General features: G+C 42.2%; 1 protein-coding gene across 5 annotated transcripts in view; it reads right to left on the reverse strand.

The window, feature by feature from the left end:
- Nucleotides 1–13,117, reverse strand: part of UBR3 (ubiquitin protein ligase E3 component n-recognin 3) — a 103,029-nt gene extending 89,912 nt beyond the window's left edge. For 2 of the 5 annotated variants that reach the window (XM_084523320.1, XM_084523319.1), the window contains exons 1-3: nt 12,593–13,115; nt 1,311–1,450; nt 773–931 (exon numbers count right to left, since the gene is read on the reverse strand). In XM_084523320.1, the coding sequence (XP_084379446.1) occupies nt 773–931; nt 1,311–1,450; nt 12,593–13,056 (763 nt within the window). In that variant the 5' untranslated portion in view covers nt 13,057–13,115. Of the gene's footprint in view, nt 1–772; nt 932–1,310; nt 1,451–12,592 lie in introns of all 5 variants that reach the window. The other 3 variants (XM_084523322.1, XM_084523321.1, XM_084523323.1) reach the window with 2 other exon arrangements.
- Nucleotides 13,118–13,512: the final 395 nt, after the last annotated feature.

Raw genomic sequence — 13,512 nt, forward strand, 5'->3', positions numbered from 1 at the left:
ACGATAAAAAAAGATGGTAGGATAAAGACAACTGCCCCTGCAGTAGCATTTCTCCTTTCAAAGATTTAAAGATTGCTTGTTCAGCTAGCTGCTGCCAAGCTACAATAATTACTATTTGTTCCTTACCTATGCAAAGGACTCAAAAATGATACCTTCTAATTACAAGAAAACAAGACAGAGTTAATTTATACTGTTTGGGGTGGGGCAAAAGGGAGAGTGTTAAGACTGACTACCCAACATTTTTAGATTCACTGTCACTTAGAACAGGATAGAACAAATAATTGCTTGTACAGGATTGATTATTTTTAAGAAAAAAAGCTTTTCACAGAAGTGCAGTACATATGATGACCTTCTGCTGTTCAAGTCTCCTCCAGTAACCTCAGTGAGATCAGATCCCAAAATATATTACACATGTCCCACTTCCAATAGACACAATGCATCTTACTTGGCAGCAGTAAGCTACCATGTTCACTTCACTTTAAAGTGAGTGGATTTATTGCAAAGACCCATTTGAAATGATGCCTCTTTATACTGTTATCTGGGACACAGAAGGTAAGTGATCTGCTGCTGTATAGGTCTTAATAAGAAATGCTTCCAGTTGTTGCCGAAACCCACCCCTGTTCTATCACCAATAAAATATATCCTTAAAAACATGCATTTTTCTGGAGCTTGAGAAACTAGATAAAAACATGCAGAGCTGAAGTGATAAAACTTGCACCCTTAAAGTCTTCATAATTTAGAAATTTAATTACTAGAAATAACACAAACATACCGGAGCTAAGATCTTTGTAGAACTGTTGGCTAGTCAAAACCTGTGTAAGAACTGATCGCATTGCTCCTCCCATTTTGGTCAAATCTTCTAGAAAGGAAACATGAGGCTCCAAAACCAGGAGGATTTTATGAAGGTCTTTCTCTGATGGTAGATCAAGAGCTGAAAGCCACATAACAAGAACTTTTGGTATAAACATAATGTAAACTAGCCAAGACCTACACAAGGCAAAACAGCTATGACTAACACAAAAGGAATTAGCTTATGTATATAATGCTCTAAAATTCACATGTGTAATCTTGACTTCATTTTCAGGAAGAGCTCAACACAATGCTGGGTAACTAATGTATTTAAGAAGCTCTTCAGCAGAGAACAAAATCAGATGGTCTCACCAGGCAGCAACATGGTTAGGAAAAGATGCACACAATTCAGTGATATAAACTACAGATAGCATGCATGTATTTGTGTATTGTGTCTCGTATCTCAAAGCAAGAGCGCAGCATGGTAAAATATGCTAGAGACATGCAAATTTAAAACATACCAGGCTCATTATATCCCTCTCGTAAGTGCTGAATAAGGCTAAAGATGAACTGTGGAAGAACCAATTCTGACATCATCAACAAGTCTTTTGGGACACATGGAACATTTGAATTTGACTTAATCCGGTGTCTTTTACAAAACCTACAACAAATGAGAAAAATGTTAGCCAAGCACAGTTCAGCAGACTTACCATACATTAAGAAAGACACTACTTTTTTCCATTTTTAAGAGCATATACTTTTACATTAAAGATAGTGTAGAAACAGTATGCTGAAATTCCAAGCACAATGTTCAAATCCACCTTGTTTCCAAATACAAAGAATTATAGAGTTGCCAAATTTATTTCCCTTCCCAAAGTTAACATATCTAGTTTTATCTCAGACACATTAGAAACATCTTCCATTTAACAATTACAAGAGCAAGGATTTTCTTCGTCTAGACATACCTCCCAATTTCTAGGTTATCTAACTGAAAAAAATATTTATCTAAAACAGTTTCTCTTCTTTATCTGAAACAGTCAGACACTGGCCTGATTCTTCAGGACCTCATTCAGAAGATGACTTTTTAATGCCTTTTGACATGAATAAAAACTTTTGAAAGCACTGGAATTCACAGGATTAGTATTTACTTCAAATGTATACCAACTGAGATTTACTTATCAAAGTCTGATAGAAACACACTACAAAAACTACAAAAAACGTACAAAAGGAAGGCTTTCAGTTTTGTCATTCACAAAAGTGAATGGCACTCACAGCCATTCACTTTCACTTCTGTCACCCACATACAGAAATCTGAACTGCCATAAGTCACAGGTCTCACGTTATCTGGGCCGCAATACAGTAGTCTTAAAGGCATTTGGTTTCCTTTTCACCACTACCCTTGTAAGAACAGATCAAAAGTAATAATAATACGGGCTTATAGACACACAAGGAAAGAAGTACTGTGCAGTGTATTTTAAAATCTTTTACTGGTCCTCTCCATATATTTCACATTCAGCCAAAAGACATGTTTTTACTGGTTCTCATCACAAGCTAGGGAATTACCCAAAGCATCAATCCAGAAAACCAACACTCAGTTATTACTATTTACAAAACAAGGGTGAAGAAATCAGACTGAACCCTTGTCTACAATGTTTGCTTATGAGACTGTTTTATCCTGAACTCCTAAAAACCAACCCAGCCAACCAGCCACACACTGAACACAATACTGCCACTGGATGGTACTTCTCAACCCTGAAATAGTGGTCCTCTATTCCACTCCAAACTCCACTGCCTTTACAGGGTGCCGTACCATTCTTCTACAAATATTGACCAAAATACCAGACAAGGGCTTCCAAGATCTTCAGACTATTAAAACAGATGAAATTATTTTTTTTCCACCAAAGCCATGGCTAACTTCAGTAAAAGGAGAGAATAACACAGTAACTTGCAATTAAATAGAAATCAAAGTTTAACAAGCCATCTTGTCCACATGACCACAAATATTATTCTTGAAGTTCCTTATGCTGCATTGATATCCCATTTGTACAGCGTGGAGGAACACTTAACATTCACCTAATAGTAAAAAACACCATGCATTTTTAATATAAGCAACATATCAACTATTGAGCAACCTTCACTTTAGACCTTCCAGGTTCATTTCATTCTCTCATTCTATTTCTGCCTTTAATAGTTCTACTGTGAATTTCTGAAACGTGTTTTAGAGGTGGCTGCAGGTAAAATCACCCCTTTAAGCTGCAGTTTCACAAATGCTTAAGTTGAACTGGGTCAGCCCTGCCACAGTTCTGTCTCTTGCCCTCCTACTTCTTCCAGCACTGCCACTCGACAGATTATGCCTTAGGCAAGCTCAGGAAGCTAAGCTAGCAGGCAGTTCCTTACTCTTCAAAATACATATATATACACAGACGTGTGTGCACACACATCGACAGTGGCATTTCACCAGGCCAGCTTAAATCCACTAACACTCACAGACCTGCCTCCTTCACACTGAAAATCACACTGAAATCGCCAAGTCGTCATCATCCCTTCCCCTGCTCACCTGAAGGGGAGCAGAACACACAGAAGAAAAACCCGACAATGCAGGAGAACCAGCTCAAATTTGAATGTGTATAATGTCTTGCAACCAGCAGATCAGGTAGATACAGGGCTCACTGTGAAGCCAACTCCTCCACTTCAAAGAAGGGTTTTTAAACTTCCCCAGTTATTAGAGCAGCTGATGAGTGCCTTCAGAAGCAGCCAGACCACACCTTCACAGCTTTTGAACGTTTGCACAGCCGTCCTTACACTACATCCCACAGCATCTCAAGTTTCAGTTGCATTCCAGAAACTTGACATAAGTTCATGCATATACAGAGGGACTATTTTTACCCTCACTTTTCTCTCACTGTTTTGTTCCCTGCCTCCCCGTGTTTAAAAGTCATATGTTTTAAATTGAATCATAAGGCTGTCCACGGTCACACAAGTCTTATAATACTGTAGCACAATAAGTACCTGACTCTAAGAGAAACTTCCAGGGATTCTTGTCTAGGTAGCAATTACTCCTCTGAACAACAGGACCCAAATAAAAACTACAGGAACTTAACTCCTGAGCAATTCAATTCCTAAGCACCAGAAGTAAGCCTGTACCTGATTCTTCAATTCAGCAACAATAAATCATATTTAAACTGAGTTTTTATTTAGGACATTATTCACATTTTAATTTCATGCCATAGATTGCAGTGACTCAATGTCATGTAATGTTTTAAAGTTTTCAAACTAAATGAATAGATTTTGTAAATAAGAACCCAAACACTTCAGAAAGAATAAGCATTTTGTCCCAACAGTTAAACTAACAAGCAAATGCTATGCTTACATACACTACACTTATGTTTTTACAAGAAAAAAAAAAAAAGCAAGATGTTAAATATTTTCCAAGGGCTACAATTGTCTCTTAGTTCTTATGAACTGATTTTTCATTCTTTATATACTGGTAGAGTGTTTATATTTTTTTCTTCTTTTGCTATTCACATACTACAGCAAATTTTAATTCAGAGCAAAAACAGGATTAGAAATGTGTCTTAATGAAAAAGGACTTTGATGTATTGTAGCCTCGCTTTCTGTAAACCCACTTTTCCATGCCAATTTACATGAAGTTAACTGTAGAAAAGCAGAGAAATAAACTACTCTACTTGTTAATTTAGGCTGTTGAGTTGGTGGGTTTTTTATTCCTCCCCCTAGTAATTCAATTTCAATAGTTAAATTAGTTCTTTTCACCTGCAAAGTAAGGTGAAAGATGAATCTGTGTGGCACTGACTTCAAGGCCTGAGGAGTGACAACTCGCCTGCTGCTGCTTGGAAAGAAAGCCGCAACCAACAGAAGAGTTCAAAGACAAAAACAAGCGTTTGCCTTTCTGCTACAAGGGACGCACCGACAAGAAGCAAACCCCAGCAGGAAGATGTCAGTGTAACCCTCCTAACCAGGAAAGCTCCAAAGTAGAGACACTGCTATCAGCACGGGAGGCCTGTGAAATGTAGAGGAGAGAAAACCCATAAACACCATTAAAGGGCTTCCTCCCAGCCTGTAAGCCTTCACAACAAGCTGTTTAGCTACGCTACTGAGCTAGAAACCATAGATCAGATACTTGGAAGATATTCTGATCCTTGCAGAATAGGAGGAAGAGAGGCAGTGAGTCACCAGCAGCGCCCTCAGAGCTCAGTGCTCTGCTGAGCTCCCTTCAGCACAGCAAGCTCCCCAGCTACGACAAACAGCAGACAAAGAGGCTCTGCAGAAGAGCATGTCTATTATCCCCTCCTAGTTCTCAGATGTAAACATCTCATGTAGTAGGTCAAACTATGCTGATTTTCATTAACAGACAAGTACCCACTATCAAACAGTACATTTGGCTATTTCTATCATAAGACCCTAGAATCAGTATAAATGAGAAGGAATGAATTTTTGTTAAATCCACTGTTGAAAGTTGTTAAATTTGAGCATTTTTATAGAAAGTCAAGCAATTCAAAACAGCAACCATCTTCTGCTGCAAAAACATTGTCTTTCTAAAAAGGGCAGATGCTCTGGGATATAATTACAACATTGAGACTGCATGTAAGTAAAGCTTACATTTACCTTGCTTGATTGAAAAGCCTTAATTTAGACTATTTTAAATGTATTTATACAGTAACAGACACTGCTAGCTAACTTACAAACATAATGCCCATTTGAAAAAGCAACAGCAAAGAGGATATCACAGTGATCACAAAGTGTGGCCCTTGCATGTAGAAAGGGCGTCAGTTGCTCTGTTAATGGCAATACTAAAATCATTAGTGTGATCTTAATTCAGCCGTTTGCATGTATGAATATGAGTTCTAACCACAATTTTCAGCAGAAAGAACAGCTTTTTTCAGTTGAGAAGAGATACAGTACTACTTAAATGAGCAGTTAATTTTGTTGTACTGAAGAAGGCAGTGAAGAGAACACTCTTCAAACTCAACTCTGAAAAGCAAACTCTATGAACATTAAAAAAAAAAAAACATGAGGAAATTGTGTTCCAAAGTCTTTCACGAGATGGAGTCTAAAGGTATTACCTCTATTTTTTCCATATACGGACCTAAAAATAGACAAAGATACAAGGCATATTCTAATTCTGGATTCTAATTTTTTCGGATTATTCAGAGTTCTTAGCCTCACATAGCATTCACAAAGCAGAATTCCCAGATGACTTCAAAAGTAGGTCTGAGACACGAGAACACCAGCAAATGCACTATATGGTCCTGAGCCCTCATCAAATGCATCTCTTGTTGACCTCACTCTTCCCAAACTGTTAGCTCCCATACAGTTTCCCCACTGAGCTGCCTTCAGAGTACCATCAATTATCTACCTTAAAGCACAAGGAAACACGTGTTCTATTTAAAGAACAAAAAGTGAAGTTTCCAAAATAGAGTCAACAAAATATTTTTCTGACTAAGGAAGCAACTAAATTTTCTTGGGAAAATTTAAGCAGGTCAAACATCCGGCACGCAATACTTAGTCTCACACAGTTCGATGTGACTGCATAGTGCCACACGTAAAAACAACCTTCATTTCCTCAGGATTTGAGTAAGATGCAGGATTTTAATAAAAGCTGTCAACTTCAACGGAAGATACTGCTTCAGTCAGGTCCCCAACAAAATGCATATATACGTAATCTGCAGTTTTCTTGGACAGGTAAGTGCCCATGAGTTTCATACCAAAGCTATTAACGCTGCAGGCACTGTGCAGAAAGCAGAGATCCTGATGAAGGCAACAGTTAATTATACAGCCCTTGATAGTGTAAAATTCAAATGGCTCTGCTGCTCAGACATAAACAACATCTACCATTATTGTCAAAGCTAACTGCCAGAACCCTCTATAAAGGAGGGCACCTATGAGACTGTTTTTTAGATCACCTGCAGTTGTCCAATCCCATTGCAGGCTTTTTTTTTTTTTTATATATATAAAACTGATATTCTGCAAGTTATAAGGAAGAGTGTCCTAACATCTGAAAGAAACTATATTGATTGTCATTAAGAAAATTTAAGAGACAATAGTGCCTTGGGAATGTGTTGCCCAAACGTACACCCCAAAATCACATTAACTTTGCTGCCAACAGATCTCCTGACAGCTCCTTGCAGATCAGACAAATAATGCTCCACCCCCTGAAGCAGCAAACTTAGAATCCTGGAGAGCTGATAGGCTCACAAAAAGGATAAAAGGAGCTTTAGAAGTTGGCTGGATCAAAGCAAAGGAACTGGAAGTCAACAATGGTTAGCCCAAATCTAAACAAGACTGTCTGCACAGACTTCCAAAACACCAGTTCTTCTTAAACTGAGCACATAAAGGTATATTTCAAAGCGATAGACAAGTCATACAATAAATAAATCAAATTTCAGACAAGGGATAGTATATACCAGTAATACCAATCTTTAGGCTACTGTTCTGTTCCTCAAACCAAACTGGTCTTAAGAGCAAAATTTAGGGGTAGAACTATCATGTATTTTTCAAGTTTGTTCAAGAAGTAACACAGCGAGAATTGTGGCTTCTAAGTGTTTAAATTACATATATTGATACAAGTCTCAAAGGTGACAGTGACTTCAGGCCCTTACTGACTCCTCTGAAACAACTGTGTGTTTTCCTGAGGCACATATCAACTACGTGGCGTCTAGTCAGGCCATGGCTCTAAAAGCAATGACCCAAAGTTATCACTTGGCTGTCAACCATTTGGAAAACATTGCAGTAACAAATTTAGAGGCAGATGTAGTCCTCATTAGAGACATTCGTAAGAGAAATCAAGACAGGCAAGTTTGTGAGGTGGCTTTATCATTATGGACATAACCACCAGCAATGTGAAGTCTCCTTCTTTCCAAGGATAAGACCTCACTTGAAGCTCTGCAAAAATTACTGAATATTACTGGGGAATCCTAAACAAAAGCACAGAAACTATATGGAGTTGGGGGCTACCCTACAGAATGCTCCACACACCAGCCCAACAATCCTAAACGTGAGGACCTTTTCAGGTAGTTTCACAATGCTCGAGTCTAAATTCCTTGACAGCGTGTAGGGCTTCATTCTGCTTTTGAAGCATCTGTTCCAACAGCTCCTTGGAAAAGAGTCAGAAGGAGCACTTCTTCCCTCCCGGAGGCTGCACTACCAGGCGAGCCCGAGGGCTGGGAGAACCGGAGCCTCCTGGCCCGCAGAGAAAGAGCACAACTGGCAGAGCCACCCCGGGAGGGCCAGCCTTGGAGCAGCAACGCCTCAGGTATGCTCAACACGTCACTCACTGTTGCAAGACAGTCGATAAAGTAACCACATGATCTACTTAATGCCAGTAACACAGCCATTACCTCTGCTTCCCAGAACCATGCCTGAAACAGATCTGCTTTCCTGATACTAAGTGGATCACAGCTGCTACAACCTGAGATGAGACCTGGCCTCCTGAACAAGAACAGAAAACATCCTACAGTGACTACTGTAACAGATTTCTCAACAGCAAGCTTGTTTGTTTATTGTCACTCTGTTAACAGTTTTTTCACAGGTGCAGAATAGGAGAAAGGTCCTTTACTTTTTACAAAAGAAAGTAAAACAGAGAGCAAATATTCTTCCGTAGCTCCCAAATAGGACAGAAAGGCCATTTGTAATGAAATGAGGTCCTGTAAGGAAGTGCCTCTGACAGTGGGTAAAATAAGGAACTATGTCAAACAGGGAAGGAAGAATATGGGGACAAAGTAGCAAAGGTCATCAATACTAGTTAAATTTTGGACAGCAAATACCGATCTATAAAATAATACTTCCTGGATGCAAACATTTTAATACACTGAAAAAAAAAAAGAAAAAAACACAGAGTCGGTTCAAACTACATTATACCAGGAGAAAATTAGCAGGCTAGAAGCTATGAACATACTCCTCATGCTCAAGAGAAGCACAAGGAGGCAAAGAGATTTCTCCACCCTTTTTGTACAGGACCATGTCAGACCCAACAGAAACACCAGCCATCGAGACAGACATAATTTTAAGAAGAAAGGCATCCAAACTAGGGTGCAGATCAGATGGGATCTCCACAAAGCCTAAATGGAAAAATAAGTAAGGATCATCAGAGACAGGGACAAAGAAAGCTTAGAGCTGGGTACCTGAAGCTGCTGTTGAACACACAGCATATAAACATAAACCTTTATCAGTCACCTTGTTTACAACTAGAATATTTTTGACTTCATGCATGGCTACTAATAAAGAAATGGCTCGCTGTTACAGGTAGAAATTGATAATTTCTTAGACCCTTTTTTATAAGCCATACGAAAAGGCAATGCTCCATGTCAATATAGCCACCGGTTGCCATAACTACCCGCAAATACACAGCAAACATCAATGCAAAAGCCTATTTAATGAAATTCTTAACCTGGCTTTTTGCCTCTCAGGATATGCAACTCTTGATGGAGATGTTATTCTCTTTGTACTGTAATGCAGCACTATAACATCTGCTTCCCACATGATTAATTCAACAAATAAGTCAACACAGCGAGGCATACTCAGAAACAGGACACGAGGGAATGAAATAGCCAAAGTGTGGAGGCTCCCTAGTATATCAGGTTATTGCCTACAGGCTGAAAGGGAACACAACAAGAGCTCAAGAAAGTAAGGCAGTACTCATCAATAACAGACCACTGACCTTATTATAACCACATGCCACGTTGCTTTCTTCAAGCTTGTTTCATAAATTATGAAGTTTCATTACTACACAAGACCATCTACCAATCAAAAAAATATTCCAGTCTGAACTTCCCTCGGTTCAACTGCATGTTTTTTCCTAATGGACAAGTTCACCTGCTGAACTATGAGCACACATCTACCATCAATGCTTCAGAACTGAAGATTTTTCCTTCAAAACATTATTAACCACCTCTGATGGAGATGCAAAATTTCATTTAGCTATGGCTAGACACCATATGGAAGAGGACTACAAGCTATTTTCATCTCCTGATTGAATTTCAAACTCTAAGAAACATAGTCACAGCTAGACCTTTTAATACTCAGACAAGTAGCTACACGGTTAAAATTTACAAATTTAGATATTTTCTAAAGTCTAAATTGCATTCTAGTAGACCAGAACAACTGCATTTAACTTAAGCATCAAAACCACTGAAATTTGCATGGGAATCACAAGGTTTGAGAGCATGACTACCTGATTTTTCTAAAACAATTACACAAGGTACCTAAAAACAAATCAGCATGCAGCTATTACCATTATATACCAGGATATAGTGTATCAGATACAAAAAAATATAATAATAATAATAATACTCAGTTAGCTCTAAAAAGTAAATTGCAGTTCTGATTAGTAACAGAAGATTAAAGCATACATATCCCCCTATTCCAGACCAAGCCACCTCTAGGTTTACATTAGCCACCCTAAAGAAAATGAAAAGATGTTCCAGATGGTGAACTGGAGAGACTTCCTTTACACTAGACAAGTAGCTAAGACTTCATTAAAAGTATTTTTCAAGATGCATCAAATGAAAAAACACTAACCATGCAGACCAGATAACAAGAACCAAGAGAAACAAACTATTGTTACTAAAATATTCATTTACAATATCCATGCAAAGTTTTATCTACCATCTGCCTGCTCAGATAGAGTTTGTAAGTAGGTTCCACATTTGATTCCCTTGCTATTAATAGAAGCCTAGGGTGGAGTGGGCAAGGTTACATCAGGCTAGACACACTCCTATTTCCTGGATCTACAATGAAGGCCTCCGAAGGAGCATGTAAAGCAGTACCTTTGCAATTGTGTAACTGATTTGTATACACAAAGTTAAATCAATTTATCTGAACGCACTGCATTGAAGCAATTCGAGTCAACAGGCAAAACAGTGTCCGTGAGTATGTGAGCCCACGTGTTTGCACTTGTTAATGTTTTTACATTGGTTTAAATTTAACTTACTTTGTCTTACATGGCAAACAATGTTTCTTCTTCATTTAATTGTATTGGCTTAAATCTGTTCTTTAGATAAGCAGGTACAACTGTCTGTTGAGAGCAGGCTCCCCACATATTGTCATGTAGTGTCCTCTGCACAACCGGGACTGGAAATTTTACTCAACTCGACTGCTGTTTCTGAACTGACACTATGAAATTCTTTATCTGGAATAATTAAATCTACTGATGGGACCTAGCTCATACCAAAGACAACTTACTCTTGAATTCTACTGTTAACAGTAATAACTAGAGTAAATCTAACAGAGAAATGAGGGAGAGTATTCTTAATCCCTCAGAGTTTGCATCTGTTTACATTGCAAATTTAACATCAATTTCTACTTCTCTATTAAACAAGCTTTCTTTGAGAACAGAACTGTTTAAAATGGGAAAAGAGGCAAAAGCAATAAACTCTGGGATAAGAGCAGTATTAGAATTCATTTTAATATTTACCTGAAGTAGTTCAATTTGGCCACACTCTGTTAAAATCCTACCACTAAGAGGAGCCCTAAATCTATCCCACACTGAGCACTGGAAGAAGTGACATTAAATTTTTTTCTTCCTTCTCAAGATCAAGAGGAACTGGTACTTCAATGATACTGAGGAAAGCAAAAACACCAGAAGTTGAACAAGAACAGATAAAGAAGGAATTACTTCAGGAGCAGATGCTTAAAGTCACTGAAGACCAAGGAAAAGAAAAGGAGAAAAAATACTCTCTCCAATGGGAGGGAGTCTACAAGTGGAAGTGATTCCTTCAAAAAGGAAGAATGAAGAAATGATGAAGGCAGATGGTAACATGAACAAGAGAGGGGGGGCAAAAAAATCATGACAAGAATCAAAGCATGAAGTCACTTCAAAGCAGAATTGCAACTCCAGACACAAAAAATGAGAATCAGGAAGACAACCTTTAAACTGTAACAGAAAAAGAAAAAAAAAGCAGACTTTGTGAAACACCTAAGTAGAAATGCAAAAGACAGAAGGAATTTTAAGACATGTAATGAAGTGGACTAATTGAGTGAAAATGCTAAAAATATGAAGAACCAAGGTAAGGTTTGGTATTTTTACACTTTCCTAGAGTTTTCTGCTATCTGCCACAACTACAGATTTACCGGGAAAAGTGAAGATGGCTCTTCCAAGAGCACACCATCTGACCACGGCTAAAACGATCAAGACAGACTATTCCAGAAACCTGGCCAGAAGAGAAGCCCCACTCAAGTACTCCAAACCACCTTCTGGTGAAGCCCTTCACTCTCTGGCAAACAAACAGGAGTGCAATGAACTCAGCCAAAGATACCGAGTTGTGAAATGTCAGGTGTGCTGGCTAGGCACCACCTCTACCCAACGGGTTGGCTGCTCTGTCCCTTTGCCATCGAGCGCAATGGGAACAAAGGCAGCCCTGACGAGGTACCACAGCCATTGCCGCCTTACAGCCAGGCGCTCGCGCCTTGCCCACGGCAGTGTCAGTGCACGAAGGACAGCTGACCTCCACGAAGCCCTGCCTGACCGTACCCACCCAGCTCCTCGATTTCAACCGGTGACCTGCAAACAGCAGGCGAGGCGAGCAGCAGGCTGGGCACACACACAAAAATGGCTCCCTCCAGCCCGACCCGCTCCCTTCAGCGCCTTCGCCCGGCTGAAGCGCTGGGCCGCAGCCCCGGGCCGGCCGCTGACAGCCCCTCGCCCCACCCGTCCCCGGGGCCCCGGGCGGGGACCCCGGCGAGGCTCCGTGCAGGGGGGGCTCCCCCGGGGCCGGGGCCGGGGCCGGGGCCGGGGCAGGTGCCGCCCCCCGGCAGGTGCCCGCCCGCCCGCCGAGGCCGCCGCGCTCACCCGGCCTCGCGCATGACGTTGCTGTCGCCGCAGTCGCAGGCGCCCCCCGCCTGGCTCCGGAACATGTTGTAGTCGTGCCCGGCGTGATCGCCCTGGTGGAAGCACTCGGCGCACAGGCTCATGCAGGGCGAGATGCCGCAGGTCCGGCAGCGGTAGGCCACGAAGTTGGCCGTCCACACCAGGCCGCACAGCGTGGCCGGGTCGTAGGCCCGCACGTCTTGCACGAAGCTGTCCCAGGGCTTCCCGCCCGACAGCAGGCAGCGGCACCACTCCAGCGCCTCGCCCGCCGCCTCGCCGCCGCCCGGGCCCGCCGCCGGGGCCAGCACCCGCTCCAGCAGCTCCCGCAGCTTGCCCGCCGCCTTCGCCGCCTTCGCCGCGCCGCCTTCGCCGCTCAGATCCGCCTTCAGCCGCTTCGCCTCGTCCTGCTTGTCCGAGCCGCTGGCGCTGGCGCCGGCCCCCGCCATGACGGGGCACCGCGGGGCCGTTAGGGCTGCGCCGGGCTCCCGGCTCCGGGGCTCCCCCTTCGCGTCCCTCCCCTCGCTCCCCTCCCAGCGGCGCCTCCCTCTCGCGATAGCCGCGGAACCGGCGCCCTCCCGGCGCTGCCTCTCCCCTCCCCTGACGCTGAGCCCTCCCCTTCCTCTGCCCGCCCCGCCGCACTGGCAGCGCGCAGGTGCGCGGGCAGCGCCGCCGCCCCGCAACGCGTCCCCCCCGCAGCATGTCGCCGGCACCCCGCAACGTGCCGCCGGCCGCCCCGCCCCGCCCGGGACGCGAGTTCACAGAGCCACGGAATGTCCCGAGTCGAGAGGGACCCACAAGGATCGTGGAGTCCCGGCCCCTGGCACCACACAGCTCTGCCCAGCAATTCAGACCGTACGGCTGAGAGCAGCCCAAACGCTTCTAAAACTCTGACAGGCTCGGTG

Source organism: Aythya ferina (assembly GCF_964211825.1).
Source record: "Aythya ferina genome assembly, chromosome: 6".
NCBI classification, from domain to species: domain Eukaryota; kingdom Metazoa; phylum Chordata; class Aves; order Anseriformes; family Anatidae; genus Aythya; species Aythya ferina.